Raw genomic sequence first — 15759 nt, 5'->3', positions numbered from 1 at the left:
AATTACAATAGACTCTCTTTGTACCATTGTCTTTGGGAGCCGAGCACATTGGGTATCATTACCAAAGGCCAATGCCAAAATGCAGCAGGGGAGCATTTTACATGGTCTTTACCAGAGGAGGAGCATTAAACCATGCCAAGTTATACTGAGGTATATCAGAGAATGTTGTATCAAGGGACTAATGGAATTGTTCCACTAAATTTGAGCCTGAAGTATGAGCTACTGAATTTTCTATGCTGAGGTCTGCTGCAAGAATCCATTGAGGGGATTTTTTTTTCACTAGTATCTAATTTAGCTGTCAGGCTCTAATCAATTCCTTGCATTAGAACACATTTACCTGACGAAGGAGGAAGCCTCCGAAAGCTTGTGAATTTAAAATAAAATTGCTGGACTATAACTTGGTGTTGTAAAATTGTTTACAATTAGAACATATGATCAGACATTTAAAACAATTTAAGGCAGTACTTTCCATATGGATCAGCATTAAAGTATTCCAACACATGGAAAATGTACTCCATGGTACTTGTTACCATCTTTAGAGCTTGATTAGTGTGCAGGCTCCCAAACAAATTGCATTATTTGTGTTCTTTGTGGGAGCTGACATTTATCTTCATTACGGCAGTTAGAACCATAGAGATTTACAACACAGGTGGAGGCCATTCAGCCAATTGTGTGCTACAGCAATCCAAAGCTAGCCCCACTGCTGTGTCTTCTTTCCACATTTGTGTCTCAATAATATTAAATGAGTACTGTGAAGATTCAGCTTTTTGATGAACTAATCTATTATTTGCAAATTAAACTTTCTCCTGGATCAAAATCCATGTGATTTATACATTTAGGTTTTACAATTAGGAAGTTGAGTGGTGCTGTAAAATGAAGAGGTTAAAATGTTAACATACCAAGCTGGATCTTACAGCTGACGTTATAGAGTTGATTCTGCTAAAGTTCCTGTAATTTTTTTTAACCTAGCAGTTAGTGTCTTTGCCCACCCCTCTATCACTAGTGTTTGGTAGCTATTAGCAGGGCTTGGTGAAAGGCCAGACTGGTGCCTGCGCTAGGTTCGGTAAGTGGTAATAGGAACTTTTAACCCAATTTCTCATTTGAGCAACATTGATGGTGCAGATAAGGGACGAGGTTATCCTCACCATATTTAAATGTGCACCTTGCTATTGACATGGCTGGAATTGCTTCCTTTCTCAACACCACCTCAACCATATTCTTTCCATACAAAGTAATATGATCTCAAAAACAAAGAAATATAAAAAAACAGCCAACACTTGCTGTTCGGGCAGATTAAAAGTGGCTGCCGAAGACAAAAAGATCACTGTGAATATTTACACATTTAAATTGGGTAAATATCAAGACACGATGCTCAAAGAAACAGACAGCAGCAGAGTTTTGAAACAATATCTAAATCCTACAATTCGCCACTGAATGGAAAATCCAACTTTGTACATTTCTATTTCTCCAACTTACAGTCAAATTTATCCTAGTACTAAAACCAACATTGGAATACATACTAAAACTACCCTGTACACTGTGATTCTTAACATGGTTGTTTTCTGATAATCAAGATGTGGAGATGCCGGTGATGGACTGGGGTGGACAAACGTAAGGACTTGCACAACACCAGGTTATAGTCCAACAGTTTTATTTTAAATCACAAGCTTTCGGAGCTTACCTCCTTCGTCAGGTGAGGTAAGCTCCGAAAGCTTGTGATTTAAAATAAAACTGTTGGACTATAACCTGGTGTTGTGCAAGTCCTTACATCTGATAATCAACACTTACTTGATGTTCTTCTGGTTGTGATGCGTATGATGAGGGTGGCACCTCTGCTGAAATTTCCACATCTTCGTGCTCACTCTCACTCCAACACTCTGCAGCAAGAAGGAATTCACCATTGCCAGAATATTAGGTTTGTAGAAAATCAGTAAACACTCAATGAGACACACTGGGCACTTCAGTGAATTTTTTACTCATCAACAAAAGCACATACCTCCTTCAGTTTTTGCTTCTGAGGTTGGTAGAACATATTGAATGGCAGCTAAACCCATCTTATTAATCCATCTGAAAGATTAATGATAATTGTAGATATTGCACATTTTCAATTCTACAAATTGCTACCCATGACGTTACCTACCAGTGTACCTCCCAAACGTAAATTCACTGTTAATGAAACGTGTATGTCATTTCTATCTAAGTCTTTAAGGATGTTGTTAAAAATCAGTACTCTTTCCAGATCTCAACTGCAAAAACATCCTTTTTTATGCATGATAGAAATTTATATTTTGAGGTTTCTCCCTTGGCTATGTGGACTACTGGTATGGTAATGACCCATACACACCAAGAAAGTTCCACATTTCATTGTGGTCTGGGTTAGCCTCTCTCAGCCAGGCTGGCAGAGGGGGTTCTACATCTGGCCTAAGGGAGGGAAAAGTTGGTTGGGAGTCCAATTCCTTGTCACTATGCCCACTGCCAGAAAGTGAATGTGTGTGGACATCAGGTAAGGACAAGATTGGTTTTGGCAGTTATGTCCCCAGTGCTGACCAGTCGAGGCTGGGGGACAACTAATGGCTACTTAATGAGAGGTAACAGAGGGCTGTTGGCATTCCTAGAACTATACCCCCAAGATATGGTACCAACTTTAGAAGAGGAGGAATGAAAGTTCATGCTCACACTTAAGTCTTTTTATAATTTGTTTCTGCTACACTGAAGTATTTAATCTTTGATAATTTAATTCAGATCAGCCATCACGTTTCATAATCCCTCATCTTCCCCATAACCATAATAGGTAGGACCCTCAGCAAAAACTCATACGTCAGCTGGCCTCATTGATCCAGCACTAGTGGGAACAGGTGGGAAAGGGAAAATAAACTAATTAAAGTCAGTTTGGAGGCTGCTGAAATGATAGGGAATCTGGCAGATACAGCCCATGCCATTAAGGATTGAGTAGCTAAGATGATGTTAGGTAGAGTTAGGCAGAGAAGCCAAGTCATGGTTACCTAGTTAGCACATGGACCAATTAGTAACACTGGAGACTGCCTACATTATTATAATGTGGAGATGCCGGTGATGGACTGGGGTTGACAATTGTAAACAATTTTACAACACCAAGTTATAGTCCAGCAATTTTATTTTAAATTCACAAGCTTTCGGAGGCTTCCTCCTTCCTCAGGTAAATTTACCTGAGGAAGGAGGAAGCCTCCGAAAGCTTGTGAATTTAAAATAAAATTGCTGGACTATAACTTGGTGTTGTAAAATTGTTTACATTATTATAGTATTACAATATTAAAGATTCAGACGCAAATCTCAATATGGATAGACTGTCCTGGTTCTTTATATTATTTAGTATTTCTTTGATGTTCTGAATAAATTCTTTGTTTCTTTGGATTTCTATTGGTACGATGTGTAGTGCACATATTCCAGCTGTCAGGCAGTAGCGTACTTTGAGAAAATAAATCTCTTGCAACCACCTCCTTAACTCCAAGTAACAAATATTTCTAAATAAATCCCCTAAATCTGGCTTTAATCTGACTTACATTTTGCCTGAAGCGAAGTCTTTGGCACCATGTACTACTAAGCAAGTAACTGTCATATGGCCATTTGCCAAAGCTATGTTTATGGCCATGTTATTTCCTCTTAAATGACTCTGTGAAGCCTCTGACTCTTTTTCTATTAACAGGAGAGTTGACTAGGGTTCTGTCCTCTCTTATATTCTGTTGCTTCTTATAACCATAGAAATTTACAGCATAGGAGACCACTCAATCCACTTTGACATTGCTGGCCCCTTGCTAGAACAATTCCAAACTAATCCCATTGCCTTGCTTTGTCTCCATAGCTCTGTATCTGCCTCTGCTTTAAATATTTATCCACTCTTCCCTTAAAAGATGCAGTGGTCTCTGCCTCAACTATTCCGTGTCAAAGCATTCCATGCTCCAAAGCTCTCTCCATAAAGAAATTTCTGCTAAGCTCTTTCCTCACTCTCTCAGTAACCTTTTTAAATTGATATTCCCTCATCACTGACTCTCCAACTAGAGGAAATAGCCTTTCACTTTTCACCCTAGCATAACCCTTCATAATTTTAAAAACCTCCATTAAAATTTCCTCTAGTCTTCACAGCTCCAGTATTCCAAGTATAGCCCCAGTAACTCAAGTCTTCATAATAATGACCTCCTCCATTCATCATCCAACTGTATGTTTTTGCTGATGATTCCATTTTATATTCCACATATTGTACACCCTCAGTACTCACTGCATCCAGTACTCTTGCAGGACTGCTAAATCACTGGGTCATGATTTCCTCCATAGCCTTCAATGAGGCAATGAAAATCTCATTTTGTTCCACTCTTCAAACAGAATTTCACTATATATCTTGCAAGTCTAACCAACAGCTCCCACTTATCGTTGATGGTCATATGCTTAGCCTGTTTTCATCAATTTACATTGCTCATTATTTCTGACCACAAAGGGAACTCTAAAATCCCCTCCACTGCTAAGCTGCCTGCAGGAAGCTATTTTTCCTCTTTTGTACTCAACACCTATTCCCCTTATCAAATCAAACCCTTCACCTCCTGACTCCCCAAAGCCTTTCCACCATCTACAAGGCACAAGTCAGGAGTGTGATGGAATTATCTCCACTTGCCTGGATGAGTGCAGCTCCAACAACACTCAAGAAGCTCGACACCATCCAGGACAAAGCAGCCCACTTGACTGGCACCCCATCCACCACCCTAAACATTCACTCCCTTCACCACCGGCGTACAGTGGCTGCAGTGTGTACCAGCCACAGGATGCACTGCAGCAACTCGCCAAGGCTTCTTCGACAGCATCTCCCAAACCCGCGACCTCTACCATCTAGAAGGAGAAGAGCAGCAGGCACATGGGAACAACACCACCTGCACGTTCCCCTCCAAGTCACACACCGTCACAACTTGGAAATATATCGCCGTTCCTTCATCGTCGCTGGGTCAAAATCCTGGAACTCCCTTCCTAACAGCACTGTGGGAGAACCGTCACCACACAGACTGCTGTGGTTCAAGAAGGCAGCTCACCACCACCTTCTCAAGGGCAATTAGGGATGGGCAATAAATGCTGGCCTCGCCAGCGATGCTCACATCCCATGAACGAATAAAAAAAAATAAAGCCACAGCCCTTCTAAGACTTGCATACTTCTACAATTGGCAAGTAAAATCAAGGAAACCCAAAGATGTTTTATAAATACATAAAGAGCAAGAGGATAACTAAGGAAAAAGTAGGGCCTATTAGAGACCAAAAAAGTAACCTATGTATGGAGGTGGAAGATGTGGGAATGGTTCTTAATGAAAACTTTGCGTCTGTCTTCACAAAAGAGGGGGATGATGCAGAGATTGTAGTTGAGGAGGAGTGCGAAATATGGGAAAACAGTTAGAGGGGAAATATTAAGAGGATTAGCATCTTTGAAAGTAGATAACTCACCAGGCCCGGATGAAATATATCCCAGGCTGTTAAGAGAAGCAAAGGAGGAAATAGCGGAGGCCCTGACCATCATTTTCCAATGCTCCCTGGCTATAGGCATGGTGCCGGAGGATTGGAGGACTGCTAATGTTGTTCCATTGTTTAAAAAGGGAGAAAGGGATAGACCAAGTAATTACAGGCCAGTCAGTCTAACCTCGGTGGTGGGCAAATTATTGGAAAAAATTCTGAGGGACAGTATAATCCGTCACTTAGAAAGCACGGGTTAATCAAGGACAGTCAGCATGGATTTGTTAAGGGAAGGTCGTGTCTGACCAACTTGACTGAATTTCTTGAGGAGGCAACAAGGAGGGGATTGATGAGGGTAGCACGTTTGATGTAGTCTACATGGATTTTAGCAAGGCTTTTGACAACGTCCCACATGGCAGACTGGTCAGAAAAATAAAAGCCCATGGGATCCAAGGGAAAGTGGCTCGTTGGATCTAAAATTGGTTCAGTGGCAGGAAGCAAAGGGTAATGGTCAACGGGTGTTTTTGTGATTGGAAGGCTGTTTCCAGTGGGGTTCCACAGGGCTCAGTACTAGGTCCCTTGCTTTTTGTAATGATGAATGATTTGGACTTGGGGGCATGATTAATAAGTTCGCAGATGATACAAAAATTGACCGTTTGGTTGATAGTAAGGAGGAAAGCTGTAGACTGCAGAAAGAATCTCAGCGCAAGAGCAGTGGCGAGAGCAGAGAGCCTAGACCGGGGATGAAGAGGAGCGGCAGGGACGAGGGGTCCCAGACAAAACAAAAACAAAGAGGAAAAACCACCTAATGTGATATCAGCAAAAGGGAAGGAGCTGATTGGTGAGCACTGTTCCCTCTAAGCTGCTCACATGCGCGGCCACGCAGCAGCCTGTCGTGTGCCGCGTACTTAAACTTTTCGTCCACGCACCAAACCAGTACTCTCTGCCCTTGTCCCACACTGACCAGTCCCCAGGGCCCTCTCTCACACTGACCAGTGTCCAGACCCAAGGTCCTTCTCCAGCTCTGCCTCCTTGGTCCCCAGTTCTCCAGCCCCAGGCGGGCTGCTCTGCCTCTGGTGCTGGGTAGTGACCGAGAGTCCGGAGGTCCGAGTGTCCAAACCCACGGCTCCGGCCCCAGCCACTGCATTGTTTACCGCTAGGAAATGCAGTCAGCGAGCAGCTGATTGGCTGCACAGAAACCAGACCAGGAAGTAAAATTGAAACCGATGCGTTTTAGTGGCCAGAGACCGGGCCTCTCCACCCAATCACTCACTCAGAGGCCGGGCCTCTCCACCCAATCACTCACTCAGAGGCCGGGCCTCTCCACCCAATCACTCACTCAGAGGCCGGGCCTCTCCACCCAATCACTCACTCAGAGGCCGGGCCTCTCCACCCAATCACTCACTCAGAGGCCGGGCCTCTCCATCCAATCACTCACTCAGAGGCCGGGCCTCTCCATCCAATCACTCACTCAGAGGCCGGGCCTCTCCACCCAATCACTCACTCAGAGGCCGGGCCTCTCTATCCAATCACTCACTCAGAGGCCGGGCCTCTCCATCCAATCACTCACTCAGAGGCCGGGCCTCTCCATCCAATCACTCACTCAGAGGCCGGGCCTCTCCATCCAATCACTCACTCAGAGGCCGGGCCTCTCCATCCAATCACTCACTCAGAGACCGGGCCTCTCCACCCAATCAGAGATGAGGGGCCCATACATAGAGGCAGCCAAAACTAGTGAGACCTGCAAGATGTACAATTGGAATGCAATAATTTTTAAACTTTTTTTTATTATTCGTTCATGGGATGTGGGCGTCGCTGGCAAGGCCAGCATTTATTGCCCATCCCTAATTGCCCTTGAGAAGGTGGTGATGAGCTGCCTTCTTGAACAGCTGCAGTCCGTGTGGTGACGGTTCTCCCACAGTGTTGTTAGGAAGGGAGTTCCAGGATTTTGACCCAGCGACGATGAAGGAACGGCAATATATTTCCAAGTCGGGATGGTGTGTGACTTGGAGGGGAACGTGCAGGTGGTGTTGTTCCCATGTGCCTGCTGCCCTTGTGGTAGAGGTCACGGGTTTGGGAGGTGCTGTCGAAGAAGCCTTGGCGAGTTGCTGCAGTGCATTCTGTTTTCTATCCCCAAATTCACACTGACTGATTTGACAGCTGTTTTGTATTTCCAACTCAATTTAAAAATTCTGATTGCACACGATTTATTTCTGTTTGAATCAAAGTCATTAAGCTGATTCAACAAAAAGTTGATTGGAATCATTTCCATCAGATAATTTTAAATAAAATATAAAAAGACTGGTCTGCTCAATCCTAGTGCAACTTAAGAAACCAATTTCATAAATTAAATAAATTTATCAGCCAATATAACATTAAATTGTTATATTATTTTGTACATATGTTCTGTTTGTTATTTACCCTGAATAATGTTTTCTAAAAATATATTCTATTTAAAGTTGTGATTGTTTTTTACGGTGGTGCACACAGCCTTTATATCGGTGCACAAACCCAAATTCATTCCGCACCTCGCCGAAAAAAATTAGAGGGAACATGGCTGGTGAATGTTTTTGTTTTAAGTCTTAAGTGTATTTCTGTTAAGTTTAGTTAGTAGTCTAATCAAGAGACATGGCAGGGCACCTCGGTCCCATCGAATGCACATCCGGTGCCATGGGGGAAGTCCAGGATGCTGCCCGTGTCCTGGGCAACACAGGTTCAGGAAGTGTCGTCAGCTGGAGGAGCTCGAGCAGCAGCTGTCGCCACTACAGTGCATCCGTGAGACTGAGAGCTATGTGGATAGCACTTTTCAGGAGGTGGTCACCACGCAGCTTAAGAGAGTGCAGGCAGAGGGGGAATGGGTGACAAGGAGGACAAGGCGGGTAGTTCAGGAGTCACGAGTGCATCTCACTCTCTAACCAGTTCTGGTGAGGGAGAGGGTTCCTCTGGGGAGTGCCAAGTCCACAGCACCACGAGTGCTCAGCTGTACAGCAGGTTGGGGGGGGGGGGGTGGGGGGAGGAGGAGAAAGGTCAGGAGAGCGATAGTGATAGGGGATTCAATTGTTTGGGGAGCACCCAGGCGCTTATGCGGCCGCAGCCATGATTCCAGAATGGTATGTTGCCTTCCTGGTGCCAGGGTCAAGGATGTCACTGAGCGGCTGCAGAACGTTCTGAAGGGGGAGGGTGAACAGTCAGAGGTCATGGTCCGTATTACTACCAACGACAAAGGTAGAAAGAGGGATGAGGTCCTGCAGACAAATTTTAAGGAGCTAGGAAAGAAATTAATAAGCAGGCCCTCAAAAATAGCAATCTCCGGATTATTCCCAGTGCCACGCGCCAGTGAGCATAGAATTAGGAGGATAGAGCAAATGAAAGCGTGGCTGGAGAGATGGTGCAGGAGAGAGGGCTTTAGGTTGCTAGGGCATTGGGGCCGGTTCTGGGTGAGGTGGGACATGTACAAGCCAGACAGGTTGCACCTCAACAGGGCCGGGACTAATATCCTCACGGGGAGGTTTGCTAGAGTTATAGGGGAGAGTTTAAACTAGCTTGGCAGGGAACCTGAGCGTAGATTCTGAAGGGAGAGAAGAAGAGCTGGAAATGGAAGACAAAAAATTAGTAAGTGAGTTTAGAAGGCAGAAGAAACAAAGGTTAGAAAATAGACAACAAAAGAGTTTGGCAGTGCTTAACGGTATATACTTCAAAGCAAGGAGTCTAGTAAATAAGGCAGATGAGCTGAGGGCACAGATAGACACGTGGCAGTATAATATCTTAGCTATTACTGAAACATGGCTTAAAGAGGGGCAGGAATGGCAGCTCAACATTCCTGGTTACAGGGTTTTCAGACAAGATAGAAAGAGAGCAAGATAAAGAAGGAGGGGGATGGCAAAATTGGTTAAAGAAACAATTACAGCTGTGAGGAGGGATGATATGTTAGAAGGATCAAATGAGGCCATATGGGTTGAGCTAAAGAACAAAAAAGTGGCAATCATACTGCTGGGAGCGTACTATATATCCCCAAACAGTCAGAGGGAGATAGAAGAGCAAATATGTAGGCAAATTTCTGAGACGTGCAAAAACAATAGGACAGCAATAGTAGGGGATTTCAACTACCCTAATATTAACTGGGATACAATCAGTGTAAAAGGTATAAAGGGTACAGAATTCTTAACATGCATTCAGGAGAACTTTTTTAGCCAGAACGTAGCAAGCCCGGCAAAAGTGGGGGTGCAGTTCTGGACTTAGTTTTAGGGAATGAAGCTGGGCAGGTGGAAGGAGAATCAGTGGGAGAGCATTTTGCTGGTAGTGATTATAATTCAGTTAGATTTAGCATAGTTATGGAAAAGGACAAAGATAGAACAGGAGTAAAAGTTCTCAATTGGGGAAGGGCCAATTTTACTAAGCTGAGAAGTGATTTAGCAAAAGTGAAAATTTAGAAACAGCTACTTGAAGGTAAGTTAGTGTCAGAGCAGTGGGAGGCATTTAAGGGAGAGATAGAGAGGGTGCAGAACAAACATGTTCACACAAAGAAAAAGGATGGGACTGTGAAATCTAGAGCCCCCTGGATGACAAGGAGCATATAGCATAAGATATGGCAAAAAAGGGAAGCTCATGTCAGATACCGAGAGCTCAACACTGCAGAAAGCCTAGAGGAGTATAGAAAGTTAAAATTAAGAAGGAAATTAGAAAAGCAAAGAGAGGGCAAAGAGTGGCAAGTAAAATCAAGGAAAACCCAAAGATGTTTTATAAATACATAAAGAGCAAGAGAATAACTAAGGAAAGAGTAGGGCCTATTAGAAACCAAAAAGGTAACCTGTGTGGAGGTGGAAGATGTGGGTACGGTTCTTAATGAATACTTTGCATCTCTCTTCACAAAAGATGGGGACGATGCAGAGATTACAGTTAAGGAGGAGTGTGAAATATTGGATGAGATAAACATAGTGAGAGAGGAAGTATTAAGGGGTTTAGCATCCTTGAAAGTAGATAAATCGCCAGGTCTGGATGAAATGTATCCCAGGCTGTTAAGAGAAGCAAGGGAGGAAATAGTGGAGGCTCTGACCATCATTTTCCAATCCTCCCTGGCTACAGGCATGGTGTCAGAGGATTGGAGGACTGCTAACATACCGTTGTTTAAAAATGAAGAGATAGACCGAGTAATTATAGGCCAGTCGGTCTAACCAAATTATTGGAATCAATTCTGAGGGACAGCATAAATCGTCATTTAGAAAGGCACGGACAGTCAGCATGGATTTGTTAAGGGAAGGTTGTGTCTGACTAACTTGATTGAATTTTTTTGAGGAGGTAACAAGGAGGGTTGATGAGGGTAAGGCATTTGATGTAATATACATGGATTTTAGCAAGGCTTTTGACAAGGTCCCACATGGCAGATTGGTCAAAAAAGTAAAAGCCCATGGGATGCAAGGGAAAGTGGCAAGTTGGATCCAAAATTGGCTGAGTGGCAGGAAGCAAAGGGTAATGGTCAACGGGTGTTTTTGTGACTGGAAGGCTGTTTCCAGTAGGGTTCTGCAGGGCTCAGTACCAGGTCCCTTGCTTTTTGTGGTATATATTAATGATTTGGACTTGAATGTAGAGGGTATGATTAAGAAGTTTGCAGAGGATACAAAAATTGGCTGTGTGGTTGATAGTGAGGAAGAAAGTTGTAGACTGCAGGAAGATATCAATGGACTGGTCAGGTGGGCAGAAAAGTGGCAAATGGAATTCAATCAGGAGAAGTGTGAGGGCAAACAAGGCAAGGGAATACACAATAAATGGAAGGATACTGAGAGATGTAGAGGAAGTGAGGGACCTTGGAGTGCATGTCCACAGATCCCTGAAGGTAGCAGGACAGGTAGATAAGGTGGTTAAGAAGGCAAACGGGATACTTTCCTTTATTAGCCGAGGCACAGAATATAAGAACGGGGAGGTTATGTTAGAACTGTATAAAACAGTAGTTAGGCCACAGCTTAAGTACTGTGTACAGTTCTGGTCACCCATTGCAGGAAAGATGTGATTACGCTAGAGAGGGTTCAGAGGAGATTCATGAGGATGTTGCCAGGACTGGAGAATTTTAGCTATAAGGAAAAATTGGATAGGCTGGGATTGTTTTCTTTGGAACAGGGGAGGCTGAGGGGAGATTTAATTCAGGTGTATAAAATTATGAGGGACCTAGATAGAGTGGATAGGAAGGACTGTTTCCCTTAGCAGAGAGGTCAATAACCAGGGGGCATAGATTTAAATTAATTGGTAGAAAGATTAGAGGGGAGTTGAGGAGAAATTTTTCACCCAGAAGGTGGTGGGAGAACTCACTGTCTGAAAGGGTGGTAGAGGCAGAAACCCTCATCCCATTTGCAAATTACTTGGACATGCACTTGAAGTGCTGTAACCTACAAGGCTACGGACCAAGAGCTGGAAAGTGGGATTAGGCTGGATAGCTCTTTTTCGGCTGGCACAGACACGATGGGCTGAATGGCCTCCTTCTGTGCCGTAAACTTCTATGATTCTATGATTTGGGGAGGCCCTTTTAATTCCTCTCACACACTCCTGGTCAAGATATTAAAAAATGCTTCCTGTCCAACAAGCAATCCTGTAGCCTCCAACCTCTTTTTTCCACCTTTTCTCATCCCTTTTTTAAAACCAATGCTATTATGGTCAAAGCTTCTTTGAACTTTCTTCTCTTTAATTCTAAGATCCAAATACACTATTTTTATTGGATTCTCAAGTCATTCATGAATACATTTCATGGAACCATATATTTAGGTGTACACTATGTATCTTATGAAAGTGTATTGTACACACATACTTCCTCCTCCTTACATCTTCACTAGAGTTGAAATCAAATTTAATTGCAGTCTCCTACTCTAATTCATTCTTTACAAACTACATCATAACTGTGGCACTCCATAGCTCTCTCAGACTTTACTTCCTCCTGCAATCTTCTGGCTTTTAAAATCCCAAGCTACAGCACCGAACCACGACTTCCTTCTCTTATCTTTTATTCTTTTCAATCTTGTTGGTATCATTTACTATGGGCCTTGACCCTCCATCTTGTTTTCTCAATTAAAAAAAAAGACTCTTCTTAGTCACCACTTAATAAACATATGACATAATTGCTATTAAACGCACAAAAACAGCCTCACCACCTAATACATACCTGCTCATATCATTAGCATTCTCTGCAGCAAAGTAGAAGTTCTTGAGTTGCGGATGGCTGGCCTTTATCGCACTTGATTAAGAGAATAGAAAACAGATATTAAAGGGACAAGTTTAAAGAGGATAGAATTATTCTTATCTTAATGTTATACTATGGAAAGTCAAATTGACGATATCTTTTACTATCCACCTACAACTGCCATTGTACTAACAAATATTAACACAGCTTTTTAAAAACCTGCACAACTTGTGAAAAATCTCTGTGGTTCGACTGAAATTGAGGTTTGGATAATTTCTGAATATTACAGTTCAAACTCTATTAATAGTCACACCTTCTTAACAAGCCCCTTTACAGTCAACATGTATGCTCAAAAACAAGCTGATCGAAAGAGGGATTTTTGATTTTACCCATGCTAATAAATTGTTATGTAACTGTATTGTCATTGTGTGTATTACACTTTCCCTTCTCCCTCTTCGGTAGAGTGTGTTCATTGATTTTAAATCCTTGCATGCATTTTATTTGAGAAATATCATTTGTTTCTAGTTTTAGGTTATTTGCTGTCTAAATTTTCTCCCATTTTTCTCTCTGGTTTCTGGCACTGTCTAAACTGACCTGCCGGAGTGACCCAGGTTTCTCAGTCTTCATCTGGTTTTCCCTTTCCTCCAATGGGGAGGGCACTTGCACTCCACTCAGTACCTTCTCAGATACACAGTTGAGGTAAAGAGCTCAGTGGAGTGCTGAAATGTAGCCTGTGACTTGTGCCTCCATTTTGTAAACTTGAAGTGTGTAATGTCAGAGATTTACCTCTGAAATTCAGACAACTGACAGACCCCATTATAAAATGGTTTTCAAAGGTTTAAGATTCTGAATCTGTGTAAATGACGTTACTTCCCTCTCATCACAGAGTTTTAAAAAAAATTCGTTCATGGGATGTGGGCGTCGCTGGCAAGGCCAGCATTTATTGCCCATCCCTAATTGCCCTTTTTCTCGCTCCATGCTTTCTTACAATGTTATTTCCCTCATATATTTAAAAAGATTGGGTAGAGTCTATGGTAGGATAGATTATTTACGGTCTGTTGAAGGGATCGGCTTGACGGGCCAAATGACATTTCCTGATACACACTTTAGTATGTTCTTAAATGATGCTTGTGACTGAGAACTTAAACCAACGGCATTACATGTAAAATAAACCACTGAGAACTAAATTTGGCAGTTTACTTATTTACATATTTTACATTTAAAATGAATAATAAATCCCTGTTTAAAAAGTTTGTCATTAGTAACATAGCAGTTGAGCATCATCAGGAAAAGTGTCCAGCATTAATTACAGAATAAAGATGGAGTTTCTGCTACAGCACATGACATAGTGATAGGGAGCACACTACCTTCAGTCTCCTAATATGGTTAACTCCTGATCTCAGGCTGTGGGGAGGCACTGAGCGATACGGAAACAAAGAGCATCCTATTCAGAGGTCAAATCAACACCTGCCGTTCTCACGTACCTTCTAGCACCTGGTACTCAGGTGCTTGTCTTATCAGAATAATCAAACGTGAACATCGTAACCAGTGCCTGGTGTTAATGATTGAGCAATACTTAGCAGGAACTTTCACTCACTGCCTTGAGACTGATTGCTAAAATTCACACTTGTCTTATGCATTGGTTACATGAAGTTATATTTCTGGAATTTGGAATCACACTGTTTCCAGTTTCATTTTCAGAAATTCAGTTATGCGAATGTACTTTTCAGTCAAAACCTGGTGGCAAACAACATCCAAACTGCATTTTGTAGGTCCAGTTTGAGGTTGGAAAGAATCTATAATGGTTATATTGCACTTTGGAATATGAATTTCTACCACTTTCAGTAGTGCTCCAATTTCTGATATACAGAGATTTTGGACATTCTTGGTGTCAACTTGGCTCAGTTGGTAGCAGTGTTGCCTCTGAGTCAGAGATTGTGGCACCAAGCCCCATCCAAGCATATGATCTAGGCAGACTCCTCGGGCTCGATATAAGCAGGGCGGTGGGTTCTCAGCAGGGGGTCGACTGGGCGCGTGGGTAACGCGCCCAGTGAAATTGGGGTGCTCCGCACGCAATTACAGGATAATTGGATCCACTTACCTGTGCTTCCGAGTTTCCCGCTGGTAAGCTGCGCGGAGGGCGGACTGTGCATGCGCAGCAAGGTCAATCAGCTGGAGGAGCCCTATTTAAAGGAGCAGTCCTCCACTGACTGATGCTGCAGGAAATAGGAAAAATTACAGCATGGAGCAGCCCAGGGGGAAGGCTGCTCCCAGGTTTAATGATGCCTCACTCCAGGTATCATTGGATGGGGTGAGGAGGAGGGGGAGGACAGAGATCTTCTCCCCGGCGGATGGGAGGAAGTGGCCTGCCTCTGCCACCAAGAAGGCCTGGCTCGAGGTGGCAGAGAAGGTCACCAGCACCACCAACATATCGCCCACCTGCATACAATGCAGGAGGCGCTTCAATCACCTAAGTAGGTCAGCCAAAGTGAGTACACTTACTCATTCCCCTACACTCCGTCTGCCACATCACCGCCCCCACCCCACATCTTCTTCTGCACTGCTAACACTATTCTATCACATCACCCCTCACACCCAATCAAAGCTCATCCTCATCTTACCTGCACTTACTCACCTCGCCAGTACTCATCCCGCCACTACCACTCAACCCAATCCTGAGACAATCTCATGGCTCTCTCTCATACTCACCCTCTCGTGCATCTCTTTCACAGTCAGCCTCACTCAACCTGCCACTACCTGTGCTGCAGCCACAGGGCATGCATCACATATGTGCAGTAGGAAGCGTAAGGCAAACGTGTCGTGAGCATGAAGGGTGTTTGAGGGTTTGTCATGGTGTTTACCTATATTTAATTTCTGACCAACTCACATTACATATTATATTGGCACCACTACTGTCATGTCTTTGCAAATCTTGTCTGGTTTGTGCAATAATGCCCTTTCCTGAGGATCACTATGAAGACCCACACCTGATGCCACCCATTGTGTCACTGCAGAGTGGGTGTGGGTGTATTTGCAGGGCTTTTTTGTGCAGATGACTGAGAGACGTTGGCGATGTCCCCAGTGGCACCCTGGAAGGATGCGGAGGAGAAGTTGTTGAGGGCAATGGTGACTTGGAC

The 15759-nt window shown here is 43.4% G+C and overlaps 1 protein-coding gene across 1 annotated transcript in view; it reads right to left on the bottom strand.

Annotated features, from left to right (window-relative positions):
• The window catches only part of LOC137324827 (connector enhancer of kinase suppressor of ras 3-like), a 319399-nt gene that overhangs the window by 76407 nt on the left and 227233 nt on the right, over positions 1 to 15759 (bottom strand). Inside the window, exons 21-23 of the mRNA XM_067989554.1 lie at positions 12605 to 12676; positions 1997 to 2067; positions 1789 to 1877 (exon numbers count right to left, since the gene is read on the bottom strand). Coding sequence (XP_067845655.1) covers positions 1789 to 1877; positions 1997 to 2067; positions 12605 to 12676 — 232 coding nt within the window. The remainder of the gene's footprint in view (positions 1 to 1788; positions 1878 to 1996; positions 2068 to 12604; positions 12677 to 15759) is intronic.

The sequence above is a fragment of the Heptranchias perlo genome, chromosome 8 (assembly GCF_035084215.1).
Source record: "Heptranchias perlo isolate sHepPer1 chromosome 8, sHepPer1.hap1, whole genome shotgun sequence".
In the NCBI taxonomy this organism is placed as follows: domain Eukaryota; kingdom Metazoa; phylum Chordata; class Chondrichthyes; order Hexanchiformes; family Hexanchidae; genus Heptranchias; species Heptranchias perlo.
The sequence above is the reverse complement of the archived record's forward strand: the minus strand, read 5'-3'. Positions and strand labels throughout refer to the sequence as shown.